Here is a 12199-nt window from a genome sequence, read left to right as displayed (position 1 = left end):
TATATGAGACTTATTTTTTTATCTCCTTATATGTATAGTATTATGCACTATCTTCTTATATCCATTGAGATTTTGTACTCACTACCCTTTGCTTTCCCTTTATTTCCAGGTTTACAAGTAGAGGACGTGTTGTGTCGCTCAGAGATCATGTATGTCAATCACACATCACCTCCGAGAATGATTTTATGTCTTTCTTTCTTCTGCGTTACTTTTATTTTGGTTTATAGATTTAGTGTTGTAATAATTTGACTTGGACTTGAACTTTAGCCTTGTGGCTTCTTTTATTCGTTGTGTTGGTTGTTGGGTCAAGCTGGGTCGGCTTGCAGTCTATGTTGTTTTCATATCTAAAGTGGATCGAGTAGATTCCTCTATTGTCCAGGTTGGACACTTTTGGTTTTTTTTTTTCCTTTGTGTTGTTGATCCAGTATTTAGATTTCAATTTTTATTGTTATAGGGGAAGTGCTATCCAATTTTCATCGGATAATTTTACCCTCGGGGCGTGACAGTTTTAGGTCTGGTTCTTCATCTTATCAATGAAAGTAGCGAAATAATATTGAAACAGAACAAACCATGCAAAATATGATCCTACAATATCACAAGATTATTATAAAATACTAATAAAAACCCTATATGAAATACACTCATCCCACATTCTGGGAGGGGGTAAATCACGGTAGGAATTTGCCCTAGCACAACGGCCTTTTGTATGGGAAAGGTCAGGCACTCGGCAAGATATTTTACACCTACTGAAAATTAACCCCAAAATATATTGGAGAAACCATGCATGTAGGTACCAACTCCGCCAAATCATAGGGGCCAGGGAAGTTGCATTAGCTGTAGCCAAAGATGATTATGCTTATCCAAGGTGTCCCTCGCATCTCGTCCTTAAGTTATGTGAAGAGAGGTAAATAACGGAATCAGCTTATAGTCGACCGCATAGTCGCTAGGGGATAACAGTTATTTTTTCCCGAGGATATATGTCCACCAGTATTTGATCTTTTTTCTATTATAATAAATTTATCATCTTCTAATTAAATGGGTATCCTAGGGATCAATGAATGTTCGTTAATGATGTACAGTTGATGGTAAATTTTCATAGATCATAATTTACTAAAAAGATTAAAAATGAAAAGAATATTAAATATCTACTGATTGGCGTATGAAGATTTTTTTAAAAGAAATTGTCGTTTTTATGGGAACTAAATATTTAATTTTTATAATTAGTAATGCGTTTTTTATTTTGATTATATATAGACACACACTACCACCAAATCAATTTTATTTAAAATTTTATAAGTAGTTACTTTAAAGTAATACAATTTCAAGTTCGAGAATATTCGAATAATTAAGTACTTCTAATATTAACATATCTTATCATAAAATATACTTACACTCTAACCATAATAGACATTAATGGTCTAAAGACAATATATTACAAATAACAAAATAAATATTTTTAAACTTTTGGTGAGATTTCGAGAAAAGTTATATGAATGGAATATAATGAAAGTATTTAGGTGACATTATTTGTTAATTTAATTAAAGTATATAGCTATTCTAACCAATTTAATTTTATAGGTGATCCACTTGGTACTAAGAAAAAATTTTATATGCCATTAAATAGCCGAACCATTATACCATTGGAAGTTATCTATCTTTGTTTTTTAAGATTACTGTTGTAAATAAAATTGCAAAATGTATCCTTGATCTTTCACATGCACTAAAATATTCTTTATAATTTATTTATCTATATCTAGTTATGAAATCAACAATACTCAATTATTTAGGATGAAACAATATCATATTGTACTCCAGTAATAATAAATAAGATAATTTAATTATGTAATTTTTGTAGGAAATCTAAAAATTCATCAAATAAAAAAAATAGAAATTGTTTCAAAGTTGATATTATACCTTTCTTTTCATACCTAAACACTTTCACCAAAAATATGATATCCATTGCAACATATCAAACATGCGTGCAACTGAAGATTTAGGATATGAATTCACAAACTAGAACACATGCCAACAAATTGGACGGAATGATATGGTGTTTATCAAACAACTAATTGTTCACTTTGTTGCAAAGGAAAATGATATAAATTGCTGCACAACAAATAGCACAAACATCTTTTAAGCATTTCTTCAAACACGAAACTTACTAGTAGTTGATTGGGCCTAGGCATTTCCTCGAGCACTTTACAATCGAGAAAAACACAAACACATTACTAACCCTGAAAGCAGTTATTTATATCAACGACAACTTGCTTAACATATTAAGATTGATCTTATCCACGAAATCAGGAAAGCCTTTAGAAATCCTCGTCCAACGTGAACTCGTGGATGGCTCCGTTGTTGTTCAAGCTAGACATCACCGAAGCCATCTGGTACTCGCCCACCCTCTTCTCGAAGAAATTGGTCTTCCCTTGAAGCGAGATAAACTCCATCCACTCAAAAGGGTTGGCCGCGCCGTACATCTTGTTGTAGCCCAGAGCCACAAGCAAGTGGTCTGCCACGAATTCAATGTACTGGCTCATGAGGTCGCCGTTCATACCGACGAGAGCCACAGGCAGAGCGCTGCAGACAAAATCACGCTCGATATCCACGGCGTCGGCGATGATGACGCGGACCCTATCCTCAGAGAGTTTGTTACGGAGGAGACCGTAGAGGAGGCAGGCGAAATCACAATGGAGCCCCTCGTCGCGGGAGATGAGCTCGTTTGAGAAAGTGAGACCAGGCATGAGCCCGCGCTTCTTGAGCCAGAAGATGGCACAGAAAGAGCCGGAGAAAAAGATGCCCTCGACGCAAGCGAATGCAACAAGGCGCTCAGCGAATGAGCCAGAGAAGTCGATCCATCGAAGAGCCCATTCCGCCTTGCGAGCAACGGCCGGCACCGTGTCGATGGCGTGGAAAAGGCGCGACTTCTCCTTGTGGTCTTTGACGTAGGTGTCAAGGAGGAGGGAGTACATCTCAGAGTGGATGTTCTCGATGGCGATCTGGAAGCCATAGAAGGCGCGGGCCTCGGGGAGTTGGACGTCGCGCATGAACCGGGCGGCGAGGTTCTCGAGGACAATACCATCGGAGGCAGCGAAGAAGGCGAGGACGTGGGAGATGAAGTGGCGCTCGTCATCGGAGAGGCGGTGCTGCCAGTGGGGGAGATCGTCCGAGAGGTCCACCTCCTCCGCCGTCCAGAAGGAGGCCACCGCCTTCTTGTAGAACTCCCAGATGGAGGGATAGGTGATAGGGAACATACAGAAGCGGTCGGGATTATCCGCCAGCAACGGCTCGTATTCCGCTTCGATTGCTCCTCCGACAGGAGAGGCGGCAACCAAAGGTAGGCTTATCGCCGGCATTTTAGGGTTGCAGAGACGAAAGGAGACGGTTTGGGCAGAAAAAAGAGACAGGGCGTGTAGGGAAGAGGTGGAGGGAGGGGGGGTTTAAATTAAGGCGAGATTTTGGGCGCCAGTGCCGAAATTACGAAAATTGATTATTTATTTCTAAAATTTAGGAGAGATTTTATCGAAACCACGGCGGGAATGGCGATGGTTTTACGAGTTTTGGCGCCATCAGTGAGATTGGCGGGCGTTTAAATTTAAAGGTGATTTTGGCGAAGGCGGGACCTTTCTTCCATATCTTTACTGATATCGTTCACCCGGTAATCAAGTGCCCAAACTCTACCTTAAATTTCCTCCATATTTAATATATTTAAAAAAAATACTCAAATCGTTCTGTTCAAGTTATTTAAAACAACTTCAGTAACTAAAACTATTTGTCTTTAAAATAAATAGACATTTAAATTTATAGGTAAATCTATTTATTTAGTTTTAAAGCTATAGATAATTATTTTAATTTCATCAACTAAGCTCTTTTATGAAACAGTTTGACCGGCTTAAATGATAGATTTTTTTTTATAATCATTATAATAAAATTTGTCAGGTTTGAATATTTTAATTTTTTATAAAAAATGATATTTTTAAAAGATATTTTCTCCCTTTTCTTAACCGCCTGTCAGTATCATTTTAAACAACTCGTAATATAAATAATTAATTAATTTTATAATTGAATGGTGGATATAGTGTGCTAGGTAAATAGATCTGATATTGACTAAGAGAAGACTCGAATTGGGGTAAAAAAGGGATTCTTCTTTCTCTCTGCACATGTTACAAAAACAACAGACAGAACGTCAACACAAGAACCAAGGAGGGGGTTCTTAGTATAGGCTTTCCGACGTTCAAGTCAGTATTATAGCCGAACGAAAAGTGGAGAAGATGAGTAGTAGATGCATGCGCTTGAGTAAAACGTAGTCAAAAAGTACATCGCCAACAAAGAGAACTCCCCTTATATACCACCTCTCATAACCTCCACAATCATGAAGTGGCATAGAATGTCTAGTGTCAAAAGTTGTAGAGTAAAGAAAAACGTATAGCCTGGGAGATGTACAATCACCGTCCAAGAAATCTTCTGTTACCAATATGTGACTGACTTTTGTAACTTACATCATTAATGAGATAGTTAAGAGAATATGTTGTCATAATCTGTCGGATGATGAAAGGTGTATAGTCATCTTCGAAGAAGATTCCATTGAATGCATATGTTATAATAGAAGAATATTCTTTAATAATAGTTATTACTCTCTGATAGGTTATTATAATTCTCTGACAATATTATCCTATGAAGGTATCCTGGTCAGATCTTTAGTTAATCGACTGTCTATTATCATGGCAAATAGATATACTAGAAGCAAGGCAAGTCCCACAAGGGCATCCGATCATTGGGTCGCTTGGTAATATATTGTGTAATGTTGGGAATCTAATATTAAAGTAATAGAGAATAAGTCCCATAGGTCTGGATGATTATATGACTGATCGATCATATGTCGAGATACTCATTTGAAGAATGGGGAACTGAACCCCGAGAGATCCGATCGGTGCCTTTAGTTGATCATCCCTATGTTAGGAGGCTCGTCCCTGAAGTGATAACATGTCTGGCTGGGTCTATACTAAGAGTTGTCTTGCACATTTACCTTGAGTAGGAAATAGGGACACTAAGCCCTGTAAATCTGACCGACGTTATATCCGACTGGTTATATGAAGGAGGACTGACACAGTAGAAGTGAAGATCCATTATCCAACCAGTTGTTGGGTTAACCGGCTATATACTGAAAGTCATACTGTAAAAGTGGAGAGTTGTATCTCGTATGCTTAACGGACTCTAGGGTCGTTCAAGTTTAATTTGTATATTCAACACTAAGTCCTCTAAGTCTGACCGACTTTATAACTGACCAACCATATGATAGATGGCCTAGGCTTAAAGAATGGGAAGCAGGGTCCCCTAAATCCTACCGTCTATAGGGTCGAGCAGTTATGTACTAAGCACCTTGATGTCGAGAAGAGGAGCAATCTCTTATGCCCAACCGACTATAGTGTCGCTTGACTTTATATTGAAAGTCTTAGCACTGAGGGACTGAATGCAGGGCGAGGGTAACTTGTTCAGCTACATATGCTCTGACTCTAATGGTCACGTCATCCTGACTTTGACCACCACCTCATCTTAACCTTGATTGCCACATTACCTGTGGGCTCAATTATAATATACTGTATCACTACCCTCCCTTTCAAGTCTAGTTGAAGGAGGTTTGTAATCAACTGGCTAGACCCAAATCTAATTTTAGACTGATCGTCTGAGTTACTAGACCGACCGTTTGGCCTTGATCATGCTACGATCAGTTTTTATCTTGTAAAGAGGCATGCCCGGCTTTTGATATGCCAAGTAATGTGTCAATGATACGTAGGAAAATATTTTTTAGCATATAATTGTCTTGTCCATCATAAATGCTCATTTATGGGCACATGCCACATGTACTACTACCTCATTCTTTGAAGTGATATGTGATGCACTTCTTTTCGTACGGACCAACGGTACTTCTTTCTTGCTAATCCAAGAGTTATCCCGTAGTTATGCTATTTTGATTAGATGGCTGAGATTGGAAAATCTCTTATGATTTTTGTTTAAAAACCCTAAGCGACATAGAAACAAATCATCTGCGCTTCGTCTTCTTCGACCTACTTTTCTAGCGATTCCTGACAACAACCTTTTCTTTTTTATGATCTGTATCAATAATTTCCTCTTCTAATTCTTCTTTGTTTTCCTTCCATTTATCCATGGCTCAAGAATCTTTTGCTCTTTGGTACACCTTCACCCACTCCGATTTCAATAACTGTTATTGAGAGATGCTTCGTGTTGAAATATAAATCTCAAAAAACTACAGCATCCGTATTCCGACCCCTCAAGACCACGCTCATCGTCCTCCTCTTGGGCACATTACCTTTTTCAAAGATTAGCTTCTTGCGGATTTACGTTTCCTGATTCCCCGCTTTGTATCCGAGATAAGTAGCTATTTTAATCTTCCATTCCAACAAATTACACCTAATGCATTCCACACCATGTGTGGAATGTACGTGCTATTCCACCTGTATAGCATTCCCTTGACTCTTCGCAGCTTCCACTATTTTTCCTACCCCAAGAAATCAGAACCAGGGATTTTTCTGTTCCAGTCTCGCCCTAAGGCAGTATTTCTTAAGGACCTGTCTTCCTCGAATAAGGGATGGAAATCCTATTTCTTTTTTATTCAAATGCCTGAGTCCGCCTCCTGGGCGACCAAATGAATATCCGACCTTCCTCCTATCCTCGACCTTGGCAATTTTAAACATGATCCATCTTTTGTTTCTACCTCGAGGAAACTAGTTGGCTTAAAATTCTTAGCTCCAAAATTATTGCACGGAGGCATGCTTTACTTGTTCGGACTGAGCCCAGTATGGACATCACTTCCTTGTTCTTTCGGTAAGCATTAACAACTTAACCGTCATGTTATCACTAACTAAGGTCTTTTTTATTTTATGTAGTGGATGCTTTTCATGAGACCTTGGTTATTGAGCATCTTCAACTGGAAGAGGACGAGTAGAATCGGCAAGAGCAAATGCTTTTAAGTAGGATCGAAAGCGCTAGAGGGGGGGTGAATAACGCTCATACGTTCGTTTCAGAAATATGCAACAGAATAGAAGTAAACAAAAAATAGTCACTAACACCAAGGGTTTTACTTGGTTCGGAGCCTATGGCGACTCCTACTCCAAGACCCATGCTCGTTGAGCGTTTACTTCAGACAATCACTATCAATTCAGAAGTTACAATTTGAAGTACAATATAAATGAAAAACTTATATTGACAAACAAGAAATTAGTAAACTTGAAGCTTCTGGTCGTCGGACTCGAGTTGCAGCTTTATCGGATTATACTTTTTAGCAACATAAGGAAGACGGATTGCGATTCAAGTGTTGTTCTATGTTCTTGCTCGAGACAGGCTTACATAGTCTGTTGAGGGAGCCCATTTATTATAATAGCATGGAGGGTGCCTCCAACCCCCACCAGATTCGCAGCGTGGATAAGCTCTGCTTCGCCCGTAGCCTATCCTCCCGAGGGCGCCTCCAAGCCCATGAAAGGTGCCTCCACCTAGTGTCCAGGGCACCTCCAGCTCCATGGAGGGTGCCCTATGCCCTGCTGCGCGGAGGTCTTTGACTAGTGCACCCGATGCGCCTCCAAACTCCAAGGCGTAATCATCTTTGGACCCTTTGACATAATCAAAACTCAGGTTCGATCATCTGTGCTCCCTGCACCAACAATCTCCCCCTTTTTTATTATGACAACCTGGTTCAAAGTTAAATAAAACATAACTGTAATAAAAGTAGTTTAAGAAAGAGTAAGAGCATAAGTAAAACAAATTTTATATAACATTTTATATAACAAAAACTCCCCCTTTAACTTAACTTTAACTATTCTCTCCCCTTTTAACATAAATCAAAAAGAATATAAGTAGAGAGAACTATATAGAAAAACTAACTTTTAATTTGTTTAACTTGAAGCTCGTCCTGAAGGGTAGCACCCCCTTTTTTTAAAAAACATAGCTAAATTCTTAGATTTTTAAGAAACTTTGTCAAGTACCTAGGTTTTGAAAAAGAATTTTGATAAAAGGCATAGTTAAGGACTTAGCTTTTTAAGAGATTTATATAAAAAGGATAGTTAAGTAACTTTAGTTTTTTTAAAAAATAAAAAAGTATAGTTAAGTACTCAGCTTAAAAATTTTTGATAAAACTTTGTTAAGTCCTTACCTTTAAAAAGATGTTGATAAAAGCTTAGTTTTGGTAAAGGACTTAGCTTTATAAAGGTCTTAATAAAAAGCTTAGTTAAAATTACTCAGTTTAAAAAAATATATAAAAGCTTAGTTTAAAATTTTAGTTAACTTTTCAAAAGATTCTGATCAAACACATAGCTTTAAAAAGATTACTAATGTAAGTAAATCATCGAACATGGTTTGACATTTAAATAAGGAAGGTTGTGGCTCAAGTGGTGGTCTTACTAAAAGAGGTGATTCTTGAGACTTTGCTTCTATTACACAAGTCCCTACATTCTCAATATCAACTAGTTTATATCCTACATCATCCAAAGTGACTAATGGTTGTACGACCAAGGGAGTGATTTTTGGGTCATCCCTACACATCCCTCCACAACGTGACTATTGTTAGGATCCTTCGTACGGAGGCTAGAGAGGGGGTGTGAATAGCCGACCCCAAATCGTCGTTTCTTTCTACAAAACGTGTTAGCGCAGCGGAAAATAAACACAGAAACTAAAGGGAAAGAAGACAAACCTCAAACAAACCGATGTAACGAGGTTCGGAGATAAACTCCTACTCCTCGGCGTGTCCGTAAGGTGGACGAAGCCTATCAATCCGTCGGTGGATGAGTCCCCGGAGAACCGGCTAATAAATGCTCCTTGTGGGTGGAGAAACCTCGCAACAATACTTGTAACAACAAGAAAGGAGTACAAGGAAATCAAGAAGCAAATACAAACAACAAGATGAATGCAACACTCGCTTGCCTTCTTTGTCGACCGGAGGCGATGAAGCAGCAACTTCACAACCCAACTGCAGCAGCTGATTGACGACTGGAAGCTCACGCGAAGCTTCGGAAGCGAGCTCAACAAAGCTCAGAACCTCAGAGCACAGAAGCAGAAGCTTCAATCCAAGGAAGAAGAAGAAGAAGAAATGTAGAAGCTCTCAGCCTCCTTTTATACCTGCGGAGAAAGAAGCACAGAAGAAATCTAGCCGTTGCGTCGCAACGGCTAGTGCCCTGATCGGTCTGTGGACCGATCAGGGAACCTACTGATCGGTCCACAGACCGATCAGGGAACTTCCTGATCGGTCTGGGGACCGATCAGGCTTTGTGCTGATCGGTCCCCAGACCGATCAGCCCCTCTTGCGCCTCGCTCCTGTTCGGCTTCTGATCGACTCCTGATCGGTCACCAGACCGTTATCACACAGTATGCTATTGATGTGTTACTGATCGGTCACCAGACCTATCAGAATATTCGCGGTATCACTGGATCGATCACCAGATCGATCCAGCTCATGGTTTTCGCCCAAACCAAGTCCAAACCAACATCCGGTCAATCTTGACCTGTTGGTACATTGCGCCTAGCATCCAGTCACTCCCTTGACCTGCTAGGACTCCCCGCTAAGTGTCCGGTCAATCCCTTTGACCCACTTAGACTTTTCTCTCCGTACCAAGTATCCGGTCACTCCTATGACCTACTTGGACTTCCCATCACCAGATGTCCGATCACCCTTGATCCATCTGGATTTTCCCTTGCCCGGCTTCACTCACCAGGACTTTCACCTAGCTTCACTCACTAGGGTTTTCACCTGGCTTCACTCACCAGGATTTCCAATCTGCCTGGCTTCACTCACCAGGACTTGCACCTAGCTTCACTCACTAGGGTTTTCACCTGGCTTCACTCACCAGGACTTCCCAACTGCCTGGCTTCACTCACCAGGACTTTTCCAACTGCCTGGCTTCACTCACCAGGACTTTCCACATCCGGTCCAGAGAACGAGCTACTGAGCCCTCTCTGACCACAGTCCGGAGAACGAGCTACCGAGCCCTCTCCGTCTTTCCATGTGCCAAGCTTCCATACTTGGACTTCTCCGTGCCAAGTCTCCATACTTGGACTTTCTCCCGTGCCAAGCTCCCTGCTTGGACTTTTTCGAGTCAGGTCAACTCACCTCGGGTCAACCAGGTCAACCTTGACCACGAGTTGCACCCACAATCTCCCAAGCTTGTATCCTTGTCAAACATCAAGATACAACTTTTCTGTTCACGTCAAACATCGTCAAACATCAAAACATAACTCGAGTCAAGTCAACTCGAGTCTGGTCAACCAGGTCAACTTTGACCTAAGGTTGCACCAACAACTATAAATTGGTTCAGATGTAGGAAGGGAAGGCTCTTCTGGATCTTTGATATTAGGAGGTAATGGAATTAAAGTGGTGCACTCCTTTATCAAAGTCTCAAATTCATTATCCTCAAGCTCATCACAGTATTTTCTCATTATAGACTCCTGCCAAGCTAAGAGATTAGTTGAAATTCTATTATTTATTGAGTCTTATTATCAAGCGTATCATTCAACTTGAAGAGCTTGAAGCTCCTCTAAACCTTTCAAAATTCTATCCACCACAGATGATGATTGAGCTTCCATAGCATCCATCTACATAGTTGCCTTGTACCTTATTGAAACTAAAAGAAAATTTGGGGTCCTTCGAGTCGGAGCCATATGTGTGTAAATTTGATGAGACCATTTCATCTATTTTTCTATTGAGTTCATCTATTGATGTTCCCAAATTGTGTAGCTTGTAGCAACTTTCGATTGAATGACCTATTTCTTTACAAGTTTTACAAAAATTTTGCTCTGACCTTTGATTAAAGTTCGAGAAAACACCCCTTCTTTCAATATACATTCTATATAAACTGTTAAACAGTGTTGGACAATTATCATATAAATGACCAGTTGCATAACAAATCTCACAGAAAAGAGTATTAGAGTTTATAACAGAAATTTGATCAAACTTTTGAAATAGAGCTTTCAATCTAGTGTTCAGTTAAAACATGTCCATCTAAATAATTATAGTCAGACCAAGATAAACATGTAGAAGTAATAACAACAAAAATGTTGAATTAAAAACAAAGGAAATAAAAATACAAAAAAGGAAAAAGAAAATGTCTAGAGTAACTCATATGCTAATCAACTAATGCTAATCGGAAACAGTCCCTGGCAATGGTGCCAAAAACTTGTTATGCAACCGCAAGTGCACAGTTTCATCGTCAGTAATACAAAAGATATCGAATCCATAGGGATTATTGATTAAGCACTAGTTAACATTGCACGGTGAGTTGTCTATACAATCAAAAGTTAATTAGAAAGAGAGAGTAAAGAAAAGAAAGAATGTAAAGAGTAGAGAAAGAGGGAGAGTTGGGTTTGGGGATGGATAGATACTAGGATTTTGGTTGCACTATGATGCTAGTTAATGACCCTATGTATTATTCATCTCCTTACCTCCATTCCTATGCACATTTAGAAAGTTACCGGCTATCCCCTGCAGTGGGCAACCAGTAGGGTAGTTAGATCAACATCCCTTGCAATTAAATAGGAATGATTCCTATGAAGTCTATTAGCGGGGCAGCCTGTCACTGACGACCCTCGATCATACAACATAGGAACACATGTACTACTTAATAAACATAGAGATGAGGATTACAATTGACTACAACTACTTACTTCCTTGTAGAGAATTGCTTCTCCTTTCAAGATAATACCCTAGACGTCCGTTTGCGGGGCAGCCTGTCACTGACGTCCCTCAGTCATACGATCTAGGGCATCCCTCTACGGGATCCATAATCAATCCACATCTATATGTTTGCACCATTCACACACTTCATCAAACACATAGAAGGCACAACACAAATAGAACATGACATAACACTTCATTGAATGAGGAAATATCCAAATACATAGTTCATTCATCCACAATCACATCATAGCTACTTTCTACATCCTAGATCTAGAGATATACTCCATAGCAAAGGAAATACAACCAAAGACAAAGAAAGAAGCAAACTACAACCCAATACAAAGAAGTAGAAAGAGAAGAGTGCTTATCCTTGAAGCGTAGCGTCCTTGGAGGTATTCCCTTGCTCCGGAGGTGGACGGATCGACGAAGATGTGGTTTCTAGGGTTCTCCCAATAGGGAGAACCCTCCTCCCAGGAATGGGGTGAGTCCCAAGCCAAAGATGATTGAAAAGGGGAGAAAAATCTC

The 12199-nt window shown here is 39.7% G+C and overlaps 1 protein-coding gene across 1 annotated transcript; it reads right to left on the bottom strand.

Annotated features, from left to right (window-relative positions):
* Nucleotides 1–2118: 2118 nt before the first annotated feature.
* Nucleotides 2119–3429, bottom strand: LOC122026146 (ribonucleoside-diphosphate reductase small chain-like). Its single transcript, XM_042584788.1, has one exon. It carries the CDS (start codon nt 3351–3353, stop codon nt 2313–2315), a length of 1041 nt encoding a protein of 346 aa, XP_042440722.1. The 5' UTR covers nt 3354–3429; the 3' UTR covers nt 2119–2312.
* Nucleotides 3430–12199: the final 8770 nt, after the last annotated feature.

Source organism: Zingiber officinale, chromosome 10A, assembly GCF_018446385.1.
Source record: "Zingiber officinale cultivar Zhangliang chromosome 10A, Zo_v1.1, whole genome shotgun sequence".
NCBI classification, from domain to species: Eukaryota; Viridiplantae; Streptophyta; class Magnoliopsida; order Zingiberales; family Zingiberaceae; genus Zingiber; species Zingiber officinale.
Note: the sequence above shows the minus strand (reverse complement) of the source record. Positions and strands in the feature narration are given on the sequence as shown.

Bases quoted from the DNA above. Each gene is read 5' to 3' on its own strand.
- LOC122026146 (XM_042584788.1), bottom strand. From the start codon at position 3,353: ATGCCGGCGATAAGCCTACCTTTGGTTGCCGCCTCTCCTGTCGGAGGA.